Source organism: Carlito syrichta, unplaced genomic scaffold (genome assembly GCF_000164805.1).
Source record: "Carlito syrichta isolate Samal-C Ts95f unplaced genomic scaffold, Tarsius_syrichta-2.0.1 Scaffold296499, whole genome shotgun sequence".
NCBI lineage: Eukaryota > Metazoa > Chordata > Mammalia > Primates > Tarsiidae > Carlito > Carlito syrichta.
The window spans coordinates 82,380-100,018 of record NW_007240595.1 but is presented as its reverse complement, the minus strand read 5'-3'; the positions used below and the strand labels follow the sequence as shown (position 1 = coordinate 100,018).

At 37.4% G+C, this 17,639-nt stretch overlaps 1 protein-coding gene across 3 annotated transcripts in view; it reads left to right on the top strand.

The window, feature by feature from the left end:
* IPO7 (importin 7) overlaps window positions 1-17,639 on the top strand; it is a 61,764-nt gene extending 44,125 nt beyond the window's left edge. For 2 of the 3 annotated variants that reach the window (XM_021710646.1, XM_008054554.2), the window contains 10 exons: window positions 879-1,007; window positions 5,385-5,451; window positions 5,536-5,661; window positions 6,676-6,773; window positions 8,158-8,253; window positions 9,306-9,526; window positions 9,623-9,828; window positions 11,595-11,801; window positions 13,938-14,054; window positions 15,510-16,650. In XM_021710646.1, the coding sequence (XP_021566321.1) occupies window positions 879-1,007; window positions 5,385-5,451; window positions 5,536-5,661; window positions 6,676-6,773; window positions 8,158-8,253; window positions 9,306-9,526; window positions 9,623-9,828; window positions 11,595-11,801; window positions 13,938-14,054; window positions 15,510-15,607 (1,365 nt within the window). In that variant the 3' untranslated portion in view covers window positions 15,608-16,650. Of the gene's footprint in view, window positions 1-878; window positions 1,008-5,384; window positions 5,452-5,535; window positions 5,662-6,675; window positions 6,774-8,157; window positions 8,254-9,305; window positions 9,527-9,622; window positions 9,829-11,594; window positions 11,802-13,937; window positions 14,055-15,509 lie in introns of all 3 variants that reach the window. The other variant, XM_008054553.1, reaches the window with a different exon arrangement.

Sequence of the window (17,639 nt, the reverse complement as noted above, 5' to 3'; positions counted from 1 at the left end):
CTCCAGCCTGGGCAACAGAGTAATACTCTAACTCAAAATTAAAAAAAAAAGAAAAAAAAAAAAAGGTTTAATTGCCCACGTTAGACAGGGTGGCAAGGGATTCCTATTGGGCCTCTACAGTGCATGTTCTTAACTACTACCTTAGGCTGCAACTTGGCTGTCTGTGTAGTTTCCTGGAATGCTTAAAACAATTAATTGGAGTTCTTAAACAACAAATCAACAGCCCCCAAGTTAGTAAATATGCCTATATTTGGACATTGTCAAATGTTAGTAATATTAATGAAAATAGTCATAATATTAAGCACTTTGTTTGCCTTGCCTCATTTAATCCTTACATAGTATTTCTATGAAATCCCCATGACATGTCAGGAAAGGTCAAGCAAGATGGGTTGGGTAGCTTGTTTAAGGTCACCCAATGAATAATATAGCAGGGCCATTTGATTACAGAGCCCAAACTCTTATTAATTAATGTGGAAACATTGATTTGTTGTTGTATCGCAGTGAGAACATTTTAAAAATGTAAAGTTTTAGACCAAAATGTGTTTATTTGAGTCGAGGTTTCACTGTCATCCAGACTGGAGTCAAGGGACCTGAGCACAGCTTACTACATCCTTGAACTCCTGGGCTTACACAGTCCTTCCATACCCTCCAGAGTAGCTGGGACTACAGGCACGTGCCTCATGCCCAGTTAATTTTTTTTTTGTAGGGACAAGGTCTTGCTGTTTTGCGTAGGCTGGCCTCAAACTCCTGGTCTTAAGTAATCTTCCCACCTTGGTCTCCCCAAAGTGCTGGGATTACAGGTGTGAGCCACTGTGCCTGGCCCCAAAATGTGATTATAATACTTCTGTGACAAACCTAAATTATTCTTTTGAATCTAGGCAATGACGTTTAACCAAGTAATCCAGACTGGGCCAGATGAAGAAGGAAGTGATGACAAAGCAGTTACTGCTATGGGAATTCTGAATACGATTGACACACTTCTTAGTGTAGTTGAAGATCATAAAGAGGTAGGAAAATGATCCAGTGTTGCGGTTTTTCAAGTTACTTTATATTGATCTATGTTTTTTGGAGGCCTCTGACTTAAATATAACTCTCTGGTCATCTCATGCATTTTGATTCTGCCATTTTTAATTAGTTCCCTTGTAAGAATAAGATTGGTACCCTTATAAATATTTTAAGCTCTAGAGTATTAGTAGAAGGAAGAGAAAGCAAGTTGTTGTTTTACAATCTCTACCTTTGGCTATTTGTTATGTCCTGTTTATCAGATCCAGAAGTATGGTGATTCCCGGGAAAACATATTCTAGTTTTATTTTTTCTATTTTAATTTGTTTGAAAAATTTTGGTGAAATAAACACAACATAAAATTTACTATATATTTTTATTTTATTTTATTTTACTTTAAAGATGTGGATATAATTCTGGATTCAGTACATAAGTGGTCATCATACAGTAGGTGAGGTTTGGGCCCATTGTTCCTCACTTCACCTGGTTTAGAATCAGGGTACCCTTATTGATGTTATATGCCCGCCCTTTCCTCTGGCAGTCTAGCTGTTTTCCACTACTCCCTATCCTTTTCTTGTAGTATTATGATAAATATTCAGGGTCTACTTATGAGTGAGAACATGTGGTACTCAGTTCTTTGTTTCTGTGATAGATCAATAGATCACTGAGTATGAAAGATTCTAAACTAAATCCATCCAAGTTGCTTCGGAGTCCATTTTCAGTGGGCAGCATGGCTGCTTTCTGGTTTTCCTATTGTGCATAGTGCTGCAGTAAACATGCATGCGCCGATATCTTTTTTGTAGAATGATTTGAGTTCCCAGAAGAGGGGTTGCTGGGTCGTATGGAAGGTCAGTTTTTAGATCTTTTAAATTTGCTATATTGTTTTCCACAGAGGTTGTACTAATTTACACTCCCACCAGCAGTGTAGAAGCATTCCCTTTTCTCTGCACCCTCTTCAGCATCTGTTGTTTTTTGAGTTATTAATAGCCATCCTGACTGGAGTTAGGTGGTATCTCAGTGTAGTTTTGATTTGCATTTCTTTGATGAATAACGAGGTTGAGCATTTTTTTCATGTATCTGTTGGCTGCTTGTGTGTCTTCTTTTGAGAAATGTCTGTTCATACCTTTTGCCCACTTTTTAAAAAAATTTTTATTTATTTATTATAAAGATGTGGGGTACAATTCAGGGTTAGGTACATAAACATTGATCATGAAGGTACCCTTGTTGATGAGGTGTAATCCTCCCTCCCCTAGCAGTTTCCCTCAACTGCCAGTCCCACCCCCCTCCCCAGAGTTTCCCACTACTGCCAATAGCTTCCTTATAGCATTATAGTTGTTCAAGGTCACCTTATGAGTGAGAACATGTGGAACTCAGTTCTTTGTTTCTGTGATAAATCACTGAGTGTGATCGACTCCAAATCCATCCAAGTTGCTGCAAAGTCCATATATTTGTCCTTCTTTATGGCTGCATAATATTTCATTGTGTATATATACTACATTTTTTAAAACATTTTTTATTTTAAAATTGTGGGGTACAGGTAAGGGTTAGGCATACAAATATGCATTGTTCAGGCACCATTGTTGAAAAGGGGTGTGTCTGTCCCCGTCCCCCCCGTCCCTAGACAGATATTGACTACTATTAATCCCACCTCCCTGCCCCCCACCCCCACCCCACCCCATAGTGTTTGAGTTCCTTGTATATCCTGGATGTTAGGCCTTTGTCAGATATTCAGTAGGCAGATATTTTGTCCCATTCTGTGCTGTCTCCCCACTATTTGATGGTTTCTTTTGCTTTGCACCAGCTTTTCAGTTTGATGAGGTCCTACTTCTCTATCTCTTGTCTCTTATGGCATGGGCTTTTGGGATTTTGATTAGGAATTGGTTGCCTATTCCAATTTCTGTAAGGGTGTCTTCTGCATTTTCTAAGATTCTTACAGTTTGTTTAGGTTATTGATCCATTCGGAGTTGATTTTTGTGTATGGTATAGGTAGGGGTTCTGTTTCATTCCTCTGCATGTGGTCAGCCAGTTTTCCCAGCACCATTTACTGTGAATAGATTCTCCTCCCCAGTGGTTGTCGTTGGAGGCTGTCAAAGATGAGTTGGTTGAGGAATTGAGGTTTTGCTTCCGTAATCTCTATCCTATTCCATTGATATTAATGTCTGTTCTTGTACCACTACCAGGCTGTTTTGATTATTGTAGCCTTACTGTAAAGCTTAAAATCTGGAAGTGTGATTCCTCCTGCTTTGTTTCTTTTGCTGAGGATTGTTTTTGCTATTCGTGGTTGTTTGTTTCCATATGAATTTCTATATTGTCGTTTCCAATATAGAAGAATGATACTGGTGATTTAATGGGTATTGCATTGAATCTGTAGATTGGATTGAATAGGATGAACACCTTAATGTTGATTTTTTTCCAATCCATAAGCATGGAACATTTTTCCATTTATGTGTGTCTCCTTGATTTCTTTGAGTAGTGTTTTGTAGTTTTCATTGTAAAGGTCTTTCATTTCTCTGGTTAGAAAGATGCCAAGGTATTTCACTTTTTGGGGGGTGGTTATTATGAATGGAATTGTGCTTTTTATTTGGTTCTCTGCCTGTTGATTGTTGTTGTATAAAAATGCAACTGTCTTTTGCACGTTGATTTTGCACCTTGAGACTTTGCCACTAATACAGTATTTTCTTTAGACTTTATTTCCATTAAGAAAAACAATTTCAGGGAGATGCTATTGAAGTCCTCAGGGGACTACTTCCTCATCTCTTTTCCCTAGTTCCTTCCTTCCACTAGAGGTAACCACTGCCATGAACTTGGTTCAATGCAGATGTTGTTTATATTGGTAATATATCTCTTATCTATGAGTCATATGTTTTCCTATCTCCAAGTTACCTTTTATATCATGAGATTTTCAGGAAACTATTTTTGTATTCTGCATTAGAATTGGAGATGGGCAGAAGCCATGAACAATCCTGTAGCTACTTTGGTTTTTTTTTCTTTGAGTTGGAGTCTTATTCTTTCACCCAGGCTGGAGTGCAGTGGCACAATCACAGCTCGCTGCATCCTCAACTCAGGCAATCCTTCTGACTCAACCTGTCATTTAGCTGGGACTACTGGTGTGCACCACCATTACCTGCTAGCTTTTTGATTTTTTTGTAATGACAGGGTCTCACTCTGTTACCCAGGCTGGTTTCAAACTCCTGGGCTCAAGCAGTCTTCCTGCCTCGACCTCTCAAAGTGCTGGAATTACAGGTGTGAGCCATCGTACCTGGCAGTACTTTGTTTAAAAGATAAATTGTTTATTTTGTTTTGTTTTGTTTTGTTTTGAGTCAGGGTCTCACTCTTGCTCAGGCTGGAGTGCAGCGGCATGATCACAACCCACTGCAGCCTCAACAACCTGGGCTCAGGCGATCCTTCCACCTCAACCTCCCAAATAGCTGGGACTACAGGTGCATGCTACTGTGCCCAGTTTTTTTGTTTTTTTTTTTTTCCATAGAGACCAGGTCTTACTATGTTGCCCAGGCTGGTCTTGAACTCCTGGACTCAAGCAGTCCCCTGCCACAGCCTCTCAAAGTGCTAGGATTACAGGCTTGAGCCGTTGTGCTGAATTGTTTATTGTTTGAGTCCTTGAAACTATTAAATACTGTGTATTTGAAATGGATGTCTAGCTTTTATATCTGATTTGTAGTTATTATCTTATTCCCACCCTCTTTTAATCTCATAGCCCTTAGGGATTTGGGATTTAGGACAATACTGACAATTAAAGAGGAATTGTATTTTTTGTCTGTCTTGAATGATTTGGGACCTGAATTCACTTTTTATGATTTGCTATATGTAATATAATTCGGAAAATGGAGGTGACGTAAGAATTATTGGAATTGGGCAACCCCTTAGGGTTCCCTCCCACTGTGGGAGCTTTTCTGTCCTCTCAATAACTCCTTTCTCACTTAAAAAAAAAAAAAAAGAATTATTGGGATTGGTAGAAGCAATGCCTTCCTTCAGATAATTTATCTGTAAGTCATTGTCAGTGAATTCCGATACATCTGGGCTGAATTAATCTGTATTTCCACACAAAAAAGTCTATTCTGTCTTCACAATGATTGTGATTCCTTTATTTTCATAGTTGTTTGCATTTTTCCTGAAGGTTATTTTTTCCTTATTAATTAAACTAAGCAGGTTATTTCTTGTGTTTTTCTCATTATAATGGAGTTTTATTACATTTCAATCTGACTCCCAATCTTATAATATGTAAGTCATTTTAAAATAAGGACTTAAACTTATTTTTTAACAATATTGACTTAATTTAAGTGTAGTAAACTACAGTATCCATTATTTTAGTGATTCATTCAGTGTGCTGCAATTCCATATGCTTTTTTTTCTTTCTTTTTTAGATTACCCAGCAGCTTGAGGGAATCTGCTTACAAGTTATTGGTACTGTTTTACAACAGCATGTCTTAGGTATTATGCCCCTGATTGTACTAAGAATTTAGTGCTATTTCACTTGAGCGAGTATTTTCCTAATGACTCAGTATTCTCTTCCAGAATTCTATGAGGAAATCTTCTCTTTAGCACATAGTTTGACATGTCAACAAGTGTCTCCACAGATGTGGCAGCTACTACCCCTTGTATTTGAAGTCTTTCAGCAAGATGGTTTTGATTATTTTACAGGTAAGTAAAATCAACATGGAAATAATGAGAATTTTCTCCCCATTTTGATTTCTTTGTAGCTTGTCATTTGAACATATTTTTTAATGTGCTACTGCTTCATTGTCTAGATAGGTTATCAGTATCAGCTAATGCTCAAGGATGGTATTGCTTCCTGTTGCATATTTTGATTTACTTATTTTAGATTTGTTCTTTGTTAACACATACCTCTCATAATCTCCTTCATATAAGTATGTGTGTGCCTGTATAATCTTTATGTTTAACTACTAAATACAAAGAAATTAACTATTAATAGGTTCATTTCTGCATGTAATTATAAATGAAGGTCAGGCGCAGTGGCTCTCGCCTATAATCCCAGCATTTTAAGAGGCCATGGTAAAAAGTTTGCTTGAGCCCAGGAGTTTGAGGCCAACCTGGGCAACATAGTGAGACTTTGTCTCTACAAAAAGTCGAAAATTAGCTGGGTGTGGTGGCACATGTTTGTGGTCCCAGCTACTTGGGAGGTTTAGGCAGAAGATCACCTTAGCCCAGGAGGTTGAGGCTGTGGTGAGCCGTGATTGTGCCACTGGGCTAAAGTGAAGCCCTCAACTCAAAAGAAAAAAAAAAAAAAAAAAAAAAAAAAATATATATATACACACACACACACACACACACACACACACACACACACACAAGCCGGGCTCGGTGGCTCAGCCTGTAATCCAGCGCCTTTGGGAGGCTGAGGTGAGTGGATTGCCTGAGCCCGCGGGTTCGAGACCCACCTGGGCAACAAGACCTCATCTCTACAATCAATCAAAAAAATCAGCCGGGTGTGGTAGTGCATGCCTGTAATTCTGGCTACTTGGAAGGTTGAGGCCGAAGGATCGCTGGAGCCTAGCAGGTCGAGGCTGCAGTGGCCAGGAGCGGCCACTGCACTCCAGTCTGGGCAACAGAGTGAGACTCCAACTCAAAAAACAAACAAACAAACAAACATTTGTATTAGTCAAGCTGTATAACTGATGCTTTTTATTAATACAGATATGATGCCCCTTCTTCATAATTATGTAACAGTTGACACAGACACACTTCTGTCTGATACCAAGTATCTTGAAATGATATACAGTATGTGCAAAAAGGTAGGTCATTTTTACGTAAAATCAGACTTCAAGCAGTTACTGCTATAAAATGTATGAAATTGTAAAGATTCCTGAGATAGCCACATTGTGGTGAACATGGTAAATATATGGGTCTGACAGAATTAAGAACTTTAAAAGTTGTAAACAACAAAAAGATTATTGGTCTTTAGGTGTGGCAGTAATGGCTTTGACAAATATTTTTCTTTTGTCTGTCTTCTCTTCTAACAGTTTTTTGGAATTATAAATGTTTTTTATTTAGAGGGCCAGGAGTTTACCTTAGCATAGCCTATTCCTTGGAATCAAAAGAAGGAAAGAATAAAGAACTTGAGTGATGTTTGAAAGGATCGATAATGGATAGCAAATGCTTAGCAACTGTAGGTTGAGGGAAGCTAAACGGTAATTATTTAGGAAATGACAAGATTGTAACATCTGAACTTTTGTTGTTTTAAAAATGAGTGAAGAGTACTGTACTTTGATTCCTAGAAAATCAAAGTGCAAATATTTGAAGAATGCTAGTATGTATTTTTAAAGCACTTTTAACAAGAGCTAAGGATTAGGTTTCCCCCATAGTTTGGTTGGGGAGACAGATAGTTGAATTGGGGTCCATCAGTATCAAATTTGATGCAATTGGTAGCATTAGAATTTCTAGCATTGTATTGGAGGCTGTTAAAAAGTTACTTTCCTCCATGAGTTTTTTAGACATCTTTCATTGATATCTTTTCCTTCTGAATACTTAGTCACACAGAAATCATATGGTTAATGTTATTCATCATCGTCTATTGCCAGTTACATTGTTTATATTAACACTCTGGGAACAGAGGTGTATCTATAGCAGCTACTTTTTATTCCAGAACACTTACCTGTCCCTTTACAGCCCTGTAGTGCTAATAGTAAGTCCTCCATGTTCTTAATTTGCTATCAACAGGCTGCTTCCTTCTTCCCTTCGTTTCCCTCTCCCCTACTGTTTTTTATTTTATGAGACTGTATAGAAAAAAGAATGAAAAGTGTTTTCTAGAAATATCAACATCTTAAGTTTGTTGTAGTTCTTTACATACGAGCCAGATATCCTTGAGAAAGGTTAGGTATTTCAGCTACCACCTTTGTATGAGAAGCTGGTAGTTGTCAACATACTGTGGTTCAGAATGACTCTACAGGACAGGTGCTTTGATCACATAGACTAAGTCATCAGGGGGCTAGACTGTGACAAGTAAGAGGGAAACAACTCCAAATTCTCACAGATGTTTAGTCTGGCATCTCTAGAATGAACATTGCCAACTTTCATATTAATCGGAATACCTTGAGTAACTCAGAGCTTGCACACAGGGGAGGGAAATTGTTTCTTTGATTTGGAGGTTTCATGAAGTTTATATTCTGTGTTTATCAGGTTCTTACAGGAGTTGCAGGAGAAGATGGAGAGTGTCATGCAGCAAAATTGTTAGAGGTTATCATTCTACAGTGCAAAGGGCGTGGCATTGACCAGGTCAGTGAGGCTAATAATGATTCATACTGAAGATTGCAGAGGATATTTTTCTTTCTTTTTGGGGCTTTTTTTTTTTTGAGTTGGAGTCTCACTCTGTCACTCAGACTGGAGTGCAATGGCACGCTTCTGGCCACTGCAGCCTCTACCTGCTGGGCTCCGGCGATCCTTCCGTCTCAGCCTTCCAAGTAGCTGGAACTACAGGCGTGCGTTACCACGCCTGGCTAATTTTTTGATTTATTGTAGAGATGAGTCTTGCCAAGTTGTCCAGGCGGGTCTCGAACCCGTGGGCTCAGGCAATCCACTCACCTCGGCCTCCCAAAGCATGGGATTACAGGCTGGCCCAGCGGGCATTTGTTTTATATTCTCTTGTGACACCTGTGTAACTAACATTTTTAAATAGTTGGCTTAATGTTTACTCAATGTACAGTAATGTGATATATTTAATATATATAGAAATATGACAGGTGAGGTTTATGGCTACTTTGTTATCATGCAAGATAAATTTTGAAGATTTTTGATAGCTTTAATAGTTAAGTTTCCATGGTCATTTATTTTATTTTATTTTATTTTATTTTTTGAGTTGGAGTTTCATTCTGTCACCCAGGCTGGAGTTCAGTGGCACGATCTTTCCGCCTCAGCCTTCTAAGTAGCTGGAACTACAGGTGTGCACCACCACGCCCAACTAATTTTTTGATTTATTGTAAAGATAAGATCTCACCAAATTGCCCAGGCTGGTCTTGAACCCCTGGGTTCAGGCAGTCCTCTTGCCTCAGCCTCCCAAAGTACTGGGATTATAGGCTTGAGCCACTACTCCTGGCCCATGGTCAATTTTAATAGGAACATTGTGAAGCCATTATTGATATTATGAGACTTTAATAGCTGTGTGAAGAATAGACTTTCTCTAAAATTAGATTTCCCAGTGAAATGCCTCAGTAGTAAATATCAGTCATCTAATGAGACAAAAAGGTTAGTTGTGGCAACAAATAAGTTAATATGGGTTGTATAGTTAGATTGCTGTTAAACAGTCTTTGAATCTTGCTTTTTTTTTACAGTGTATTCCCTTATTCGTGGAAGCAGCTTTAGAAAGACTGACAAGAGAGGTTAAGACAAGTGAACTTCGAACTATGTGTCTGCAAGTTGCAATTGCAGCTTTGTATTATAATCCACATCTACTACTCAATACATTAGAAAATCTTCGATTCCCTAATAATGTTGAACCAGTTACAAATCATTTTATTACACAGTGGCTTAATGATGTTGACTGTTTCTTGGGGTAAGTGACATAAATTGCAATTTTATTTATTACATTTGCTTTGTGAAGAACTCTATTTAAGAAAAAGAGGAAAATTGTCTTTTTCTTTTTTTTAAGGCTTCATGACAGAAAAATGTGTGTTTTGGGACTCTGTGCTCTTATTGATATGGAACAAATACCACAAGTTTTAAATCAGGTTTCTGGACAGATTTTACCAGCTTTTATCCTTTTATTTAATGGATTAAAAAGAGCATATGCCTGCCATGCAGAACATGAGAATGACAGTGATGATGATGATGAAGCTGAAGATGATGATGAAACCGGTAAGGAATTTTTTTTGTCTGCTCTTACAAACTGCTTTATTAAGAGCAAGTGCTCAAAGGATAAGCCCCACCGTGGAAAAGCCACCTTTGTAATCATGGTACCTCTCCTGCGAGGTAAGTATCAGGGGTAAAGGATTTTCAAGAAGACAACAAAATATATCTACTAGAGATATCACTAGACTTAACTTATTCTCTAGCCCTTCTCCTAGAGAAGAGTGGGATCATAGCCTAATGTTTTTATGTTCATTCTTTCATAGAAAGAACTATTCTCTCTAAATTGATGAAGGTGGGAATGTCATCTGTTTCCAATATGTAAAACAGAAGTAGGCATTATAGTATGCAACCTATAAAGATTTGTTTATTTGACACATACTTGGCACTGTAGATATAAAGATGAATAGGATGTAATGCTTTTCTTCAAGAGTTTTTTATCCTACTGGGAAAAGAATTACAAAGCCAAATATTACTGCATATAATAATAGAGTTTATGCGAGGTGCTGAGTTCATTCAGGAGAGAGATTATAGCTATCTTTAAGAGCTGAGGAAATTTTTATAAGGGTGATAATAAAATGGTTCTATCACTAACAATATCTTATAGATGAGTATAATCACAAGTATCTTGATTGCTGGGCACAGTCGTGTGCACCTTGTGGTCCCAGCTACTTGGGAGACTGGGGCGAGTGGGATTGCTTAAGCCCAGGAGTTTGAGTCCAACCTGGGCAACATAGTAAGGGACCCTATTTTCAATAAAAGGCTGTGAAGATTACATGAAAGAATCCTTGGCATATGGCACTCATTCAATATCTAATGGAATTAACAGTATTAACAAAGGCACACAAATTATAGTAACTACTGGGGTGCCAAAAAAATGTATTCACATTTAAAGAGATGTTATCTATGTATTACTTTTGAAGTTGAATGTAATTATGGTAGCAGTGTATGCTATGACGTTCACTCAAAAGATGGCTTTAATCAAGTGAATGCTAGCATCACCATGTGATAGGCAGGGCAGTCAAAGAAAATGGAGGAAGCATGGTTGTCATGCGAGGAGTGCAAGACCATTTTGAAGTGGTACTTGAAATTTGAAAATGTTGTGGAAGTATGACAGTGGAGGCGTCAGTATGCAACAGAAACTCCAACACACCTAACAATCACACTTATTCGTAATAAGTTTGAGTTGCGTGGTACTGTGTGTGCTGTGTACAAGGGAAGATCCAGGAGACCTCACACAGCAACAAGTTTTGTAATAGTTCACTATAATCAAAAGTGTCTGGACGCTGATAGTAACCATTTTGATCACCTTTTGTAATTGCAGAAGTCAAATTCATCTTTTGTTTTGGGTATATATTGAGTATTACAAGTTTAAACAGGTTTTTTTTTTTTTCTTAAAATGTATATATGTGGTTTTGGCACCCTCCGTATTACAAAGTTTATGATTTTAATGTTGGCTGAATGTATTGCAGACATCTATCCTATTATCTGTTAGTGCTAAAACCTAAGTATACCTGCATTACAAATTAAGTTACTTAGATGTTGGTTAATATAGTTCACCTATAAGATACTATAGAATACAAGAGTGTAAATTGGTAAAATATTGGTTAAGAGAAATTACTGTGATGGTTTCAAAATAAAACAGCTGTTACCATTTTTGTCACTATTTACTTAGTGCTGCCTTTAAAAATAAAAAAGCTCAAAAAAGATTTGTGATTATGACTTTTTTATATCACTTTACTACTAGTATAAAGTAGTATTTTATGACTTGGCAGAGGAACTCGGGAGTGATGAAGATGATATTGATGAAGATGGGCAAGAATATTTAGAGATTCTGGCTAAGCAAGCAGGCGAAGATGGAGATGAAGAAGAGTGGGAAGAAGATGATGCTGAGGAGACTGCTCTGGAAGGCTATTCCACGATTATTGATGATGAAGACAACCCTGTTGATGAGTATCAGATATTTAAAGCTATATTTCAAAGTAAGTCAACTTGTTACATGTTGAACCATCTTGCCGGGTCGGTGGTGGCTCATGCCTGTAATCCGAGCACTTTGGGAGGTGGAAGCGAGAAGATTGCCTGAACCCAGGGGTTCGAGACCAGCCTGGGCAACTTGTCTCTACAGTAAATCAAAAAATTAGCTGGGCATAGTGGTGCATGCCTGTTGTTCCATCTACCTGGAAAGCTGAAGTGGAAGGAGGGCCTGCAGATTGAGGCTGTGGTGGCCATGAGTGTGCCACTGTGTTCTAGCCTGAGTGACAGAGTGAGACTCCAACTCAAAAAAAACAAAAACAAAATTGTTTCATTGAACACATCTGTTCTAGTTTCAGTCTGTCCTGTAAAAGGGGTGTTGGGATATGAAATCCAAACTAGAAACAGATTATTAGGTAAAGTAACCAAAAATATTTCCAAGGTTGCCATAGAGTTTCAGTGTCCAGGTTTTCTTTTCTCATCTTTTTATTTTACATTTAGTTTCTAATTTTGAAAGATTATAGGAAAAAAGTGTAATTCACAAAGGTTATGTATAGTGACTGTTCCTCTTTCCTACTTATGATTCCCAGTGTCTCGCCTTTCTTTAGAAGCAACCACTCTAAATATGTTATCTATTTGCTGTATGTTGATGTGCTTATGGTTTTGGTGTGTCCCCCCCATCGGAGAATATGATCATTTTAAAACATGCAGTTCTAGAATTTTCTTTCCTTTTTTTCTATTTTTTTATGATGTGTTACCAGTTCAGTCTATTATTACTAAATTAGCACCTTTGGCATAATCAGATTTTTAGCTTCAAGTAACTAATTTAGCCCTAAGGTTTTCAGATTATGTATGACTATATAGTAATAGATTTTTCATAGAATATGTCAGTGTGTAGCTTCAGAATACTAAGTGCCAATTTGATTTTTATTGTCATTTACTTAGCTCTCAACAAGGTATAACATCTATATTCCACCATTCAGGTTAAGAAATTAAATTGTCACTATTTTTGAAACACTCTTCACAGAGTTAACTACTGTTAATCATTCCTGTGCAATAGAAACTCTGACACTCAATTTTCTGATAACAAGGATTTAGTCTTCTAAGCCCAAGACAAAGCAGTTCGATACAAGGTTGCAGAAGCACAAAGGGCTGATTTCAGAGCAGCATGGTAGCAAGAACTGGTTGAGGTGCCAGGAACTACTGACTTGCTTTGTCTGTGCCTTTATATTTTGTAGACATAAAATACATGTCAATCCTAAAAGATGGTTTCTAATATAGGGCCCCTGAACAGTTGTAATAAAGGAGAAAAGAAAACCATGTGATTGAATGTCAGATTTTTTCTCCTTGAGTACGTGAGGAAATCAGTTTACATTGTTGGCATTACTCTGTGGAGAAATCTATTTGTGGAAATACAGAGAAAAACTCTTGCTTGTGTGTACACACAGACTTATACACACATGTAGATAGCGACTTAATTGAAATGGGAATATATGGACTTAACACTATTTATATATATGTCAACTTATCTAGTGCATGTTTTTATTAAAGACTAAGATTTTAACTCTTGATGATTTTGTGACATTTTGGAAAAAATTGTTTTCTATTTTAAGTTGAGAGCTACAAGCTACCTTTCTAGAGAAAGACTATAGATATATTGGGGAAAAGTTTTTGAGTAGCAAAAAAAAAAAAGACATTTATTTTGTAAAGTTCACCCTTTTCCTGTATCTACTTAATGCTTCTGGTTTTTCCTTTTAAATTTAGAGATTTGAGAATTATAACCATAGTAGCCTTGATCATTTTCAGGTTGCCTTAACCCTGAGTCTTATAAGAGGTCTGGGTTAATTTTATTTCTAAAGTCTGCCAAGTTTGTTACTTACATATATATAAGAACTGGTTTAGGCTCTGAATCCTTATTTGCTAGAGAGATGAATTACAAGAATAATTATATTTTTGGAGGTGTAAGGATAAGCTGTAATTGTGTGCCTCTTTTGTTTTACAGATAACTTAAGATACTTTCAGAATTATTGGAAGAATATAAAATAGATCAGAATTTCAGTACTGGATAGGGAGGGAGTAGGGAGAACAGAATAGAAAGACATTAGCAGGCCTCTCTGATGTTCTTTCCTTTGTTTTTGATTTGATAGCTATTCAAAATCGTAATCCTGTGTGGTATCAGGCTCTGACCCACGGTCTTAATGAAGAACAAAGAAAACAGTTACAGGATATAGCAACCCTGGCCGATCAAAGAAGAGCAGCCCATGGTACATCACTTAACCATAACCCCGTTTTTTAAATGCAATTAATGACTTTATACAGCTTTAACAAGGATTTTAAATTATATAAAAGGTATAATTGTAGGTGATAGGAATTAACATTAAGGGATTTAATACAGGAAAATTTTTTTTTGGCTACAGTTTACTTTTAAGAGTAGAAAAACAGGTTTATTTAGTTTACTTGTGTGTTTTAGAAAGCAGGATTTATTGAGAGGACAGAGAGGCTTCGACAGTGGGAGGGTACCCAAAGGGGTTGCCCCAGTTTACTTATTTTTAAGTGTAGTTGAAGACTACTTTTGTTGGGTAGTAGCTTTAATAAAATTGCTTAGGCTCATGGTGATGGTTAGATAGTAGAAAGTTTTGTTAAAAATATAAAATTTGCCAGGTGTGGTGGCTCACGCCTGTAATCCCAGAGCTTTGGAAGGTGGAGGTGAGAGGATTGCCTGAGCCCAGGGGTTCAAGACCAGCCTAGGCAGTAGTCTCTTGCTGAGTGTGGTGGCTCATTCCTGTAGTTTAGCTACTTGGGAGACAGAGGCAGAAGAATCACCTGTGCCCAGTGGGCTGAGGTTGTGGTAGCTGTGAATGTGCCACTGCATTCCAGCTTAGGTGACAGAATGAAACCCCTGACTCAGGGGGGAAAGGGGTAAAAATTGGCAGGGCATTGTGGTTCACGCCTGTAATCTCAGCACTTTGGGAGGCCAAGGCAGGAGAATCGTTTGAACTTAGAAATTCGAGACCAGCTTGGGCAACAAGCAAGACCATGGTTCTACGAAAAGATTTTTTTAAATTTAGCCAGGTATGGTGGCGTATGACAGTAGTCCCATCTACTTAGGGGGAGTGATGCAGAAGGATCACCACCTTAGCCTTGAGGTTGAGGCTGCAGTGAGCCTTGATCATGCCACTACATTCCAGCCTGGGAGACAGAGTGAGATCCTGACTCAGAAACAAAAACAAACCTCTTCCCTCCCCTCCCGCAGAAGAATATTTTTAAAAATCCCAGACATGTCTTTTCACCTTTAATTACATTTTAGATTATATACAGCCTAATAATTTTCTGTAGGTCTTTATACCATCAGCCAAACTAACTCAGTAGTCGTAGTCAAAGTTGTTGTCTAGTGTTCTGAAGTATATTTTGGATTTTTCTGCTCTTTGAGATGGAATTTTTGACTTACAGTGGGGTAAAGATTTTTTCCTTAACAAAGGGAAGTGAAAATTGACTAAGAAGTTTACAGTATACAATAGGAGAGTTGATGTGCTGTCTACTTAGTGCATGCCCCATTGCCTGTATGCATTTGAAGGGAGAACATAGACTGACTCTGGAACTTCCTGGTTACTAATGGTTAACCTGTTGGTTTGTTAATGTTTCATCAATTCCTTTCCCCTCCCTGAAAAGCTAGTAGATAGTTGTGTGCCCTATTAAAATTTCACTTTTTTGTTTTCTAGAATCCAAAATGATTGAGAAGCACGGAGGATACAAATTCAGTGCTCCAGTTGTGCCAAGTTCTTTCAATTTTGGAGGCCCGGCACCAGGGATGAATTGATTTATCACTTTCTTTCCTGCTGTGTGATTGTAGTGAAGAGCTTGTGTTCCTCCTAGTAGTGGTTCCAGAACTGGTTCATGTTATCTACTCTAAAACTAATTGATCAATAGATGGACAAAACAAAAACAAAAAACCCCAGGAGATGGGACCTGATCATGCAACCTGGCACTGGAAAAGAAATCAGAGGGATTTTGTGGGGAGGGAGGGTAACTTAGGGGGGTATTTTCTTTATTTTTTGAAGAAAGTAAGATCCTGACTCTGAAGATTCAAGTGACACTGTGGAAATCTGAAACAAGAGGGGATGTCATGAAGGCAGCTTTTCTTTTTCTGAGGAAAAAATAGGCATGGGCTACAGGACTATTTAAAATGTCTCATTTACAGTATAAAGCTCAAAGGTAGATGTAATTTTTACACCTATGAGTATTTGTCCAGTTTCTGTCTTTTCCTCACCATTGGGTGTCTATTCTTTATATGTAAATAAGATAAGGTAATCGATAGCCTTATTCAATCTTCATCATTTTCATTCATCAAAGATTGTTCCTATGTAGATTATTGGACATTTATTGTAGCACTACATAAACTGATTAAAAAAATCTGTAAATGAATTAGCACTTTCATATTGAAACAAGCCTGCTAGCCTATGTATAAAATAGCAAAATGTTTGCTGTTTATAAAAAGAAGGGATATAATGGGGTGGGGGGTGGGGGTTATTTCAAGTTATTAATTTAAAATGAACTAGCAATTTTGTACCTGGTGACTTTGTGGTGCACTCACCTCTGATAGTGACTTGAATTCGGTATGTAAAAAGGGGTTAGTGATATCTCATTGCTGCTAAAAATGGCAACTCCCTCTGTGTCCTGTTTTTTCTTAAAGTTCTCAGTGTACAAGTGAGTATTTGGATACAAGACCTTACTGTAACAATAAGAAAGGTGATCTCTGAAGCATGTAAATTGGACATAAATTTCTACTCTTAAAGAGTTGATCTAAGAGTACAGCTAAACATCTATATATGCAATCTATTAAAACAAACAATTCGGCTATTATGTCTTGATTTGATTGCAGTTTTTTCCCCTAATTATAACATTTTTTTTCCTCATTGGCCTGTTTTTATCCTATACCTAGAAAGACACCTAAAACTTAATACCATTTGTTCACTCCCTTTTCCCATCTCCTCTACCCCTCTTGATTGTGGTATCTGATCTTAATTAGATAGGCTGAAGGTACACGGTTCCCTCCAAAAACCACTATTGATACCACTGTAAAAACAAGCCAGCACCAAGACAGTGCAGAGAGGTTGGCTTGCTTCCCTCTCTTCCTAACTGCATGTTGAAAAATAAGCCTTTATTGATCTTAAAACATCTGTCAGATGAGTCATACATTGGGTTATTTTTTATATACGTGTATACACAATATTTCAAATTGAAAGCAACATCTCAGTGGATCAAAACTATTTCAAGCTGTTGTCTAAAACAGATTAGAAAATTTATAACTGTAAAAATGAAACAAATGCACATATTGTTATTTAAAATGCATAATTAAGAAAACCCATTGGTGTTGTGTTTTTCTTGTATACCAATAAGCCACTACTGCTGGTACTGTTTGGTTTTTCTATTTTAACACTGAAGGAGTGAAAGTATTTCCTATATTTATGAATTTACTACTAAAATCTTGGCAAAAAAAATTGTCTAAAATGTGTGAATGAAAACTGTTAACCAAGTGTTTCTACTCTTTCCATCCCTCATCCATCCCCCTCCCACACCATCTGAATACCCTAGAGGTTGCTTAAGGTGATTTCACCATTATATAAAATCAATAAAATAAAAATGGAGTAGTTGTATATATACAACATTGTGTACAGAGGGGAGATAATGGATAGTAATAAACATCCTTGTCTTCCTTTACCTTTTTCCCCAGTACCTAGTCTACTTTTTAAAATTGCAGACTTCACTGCTCTTTGAATTGATAATTCCAATTTTCACATTGTTATTGGAAAAAAATCATATCTAATAAAGATTTTAGTTATTCCCATGCA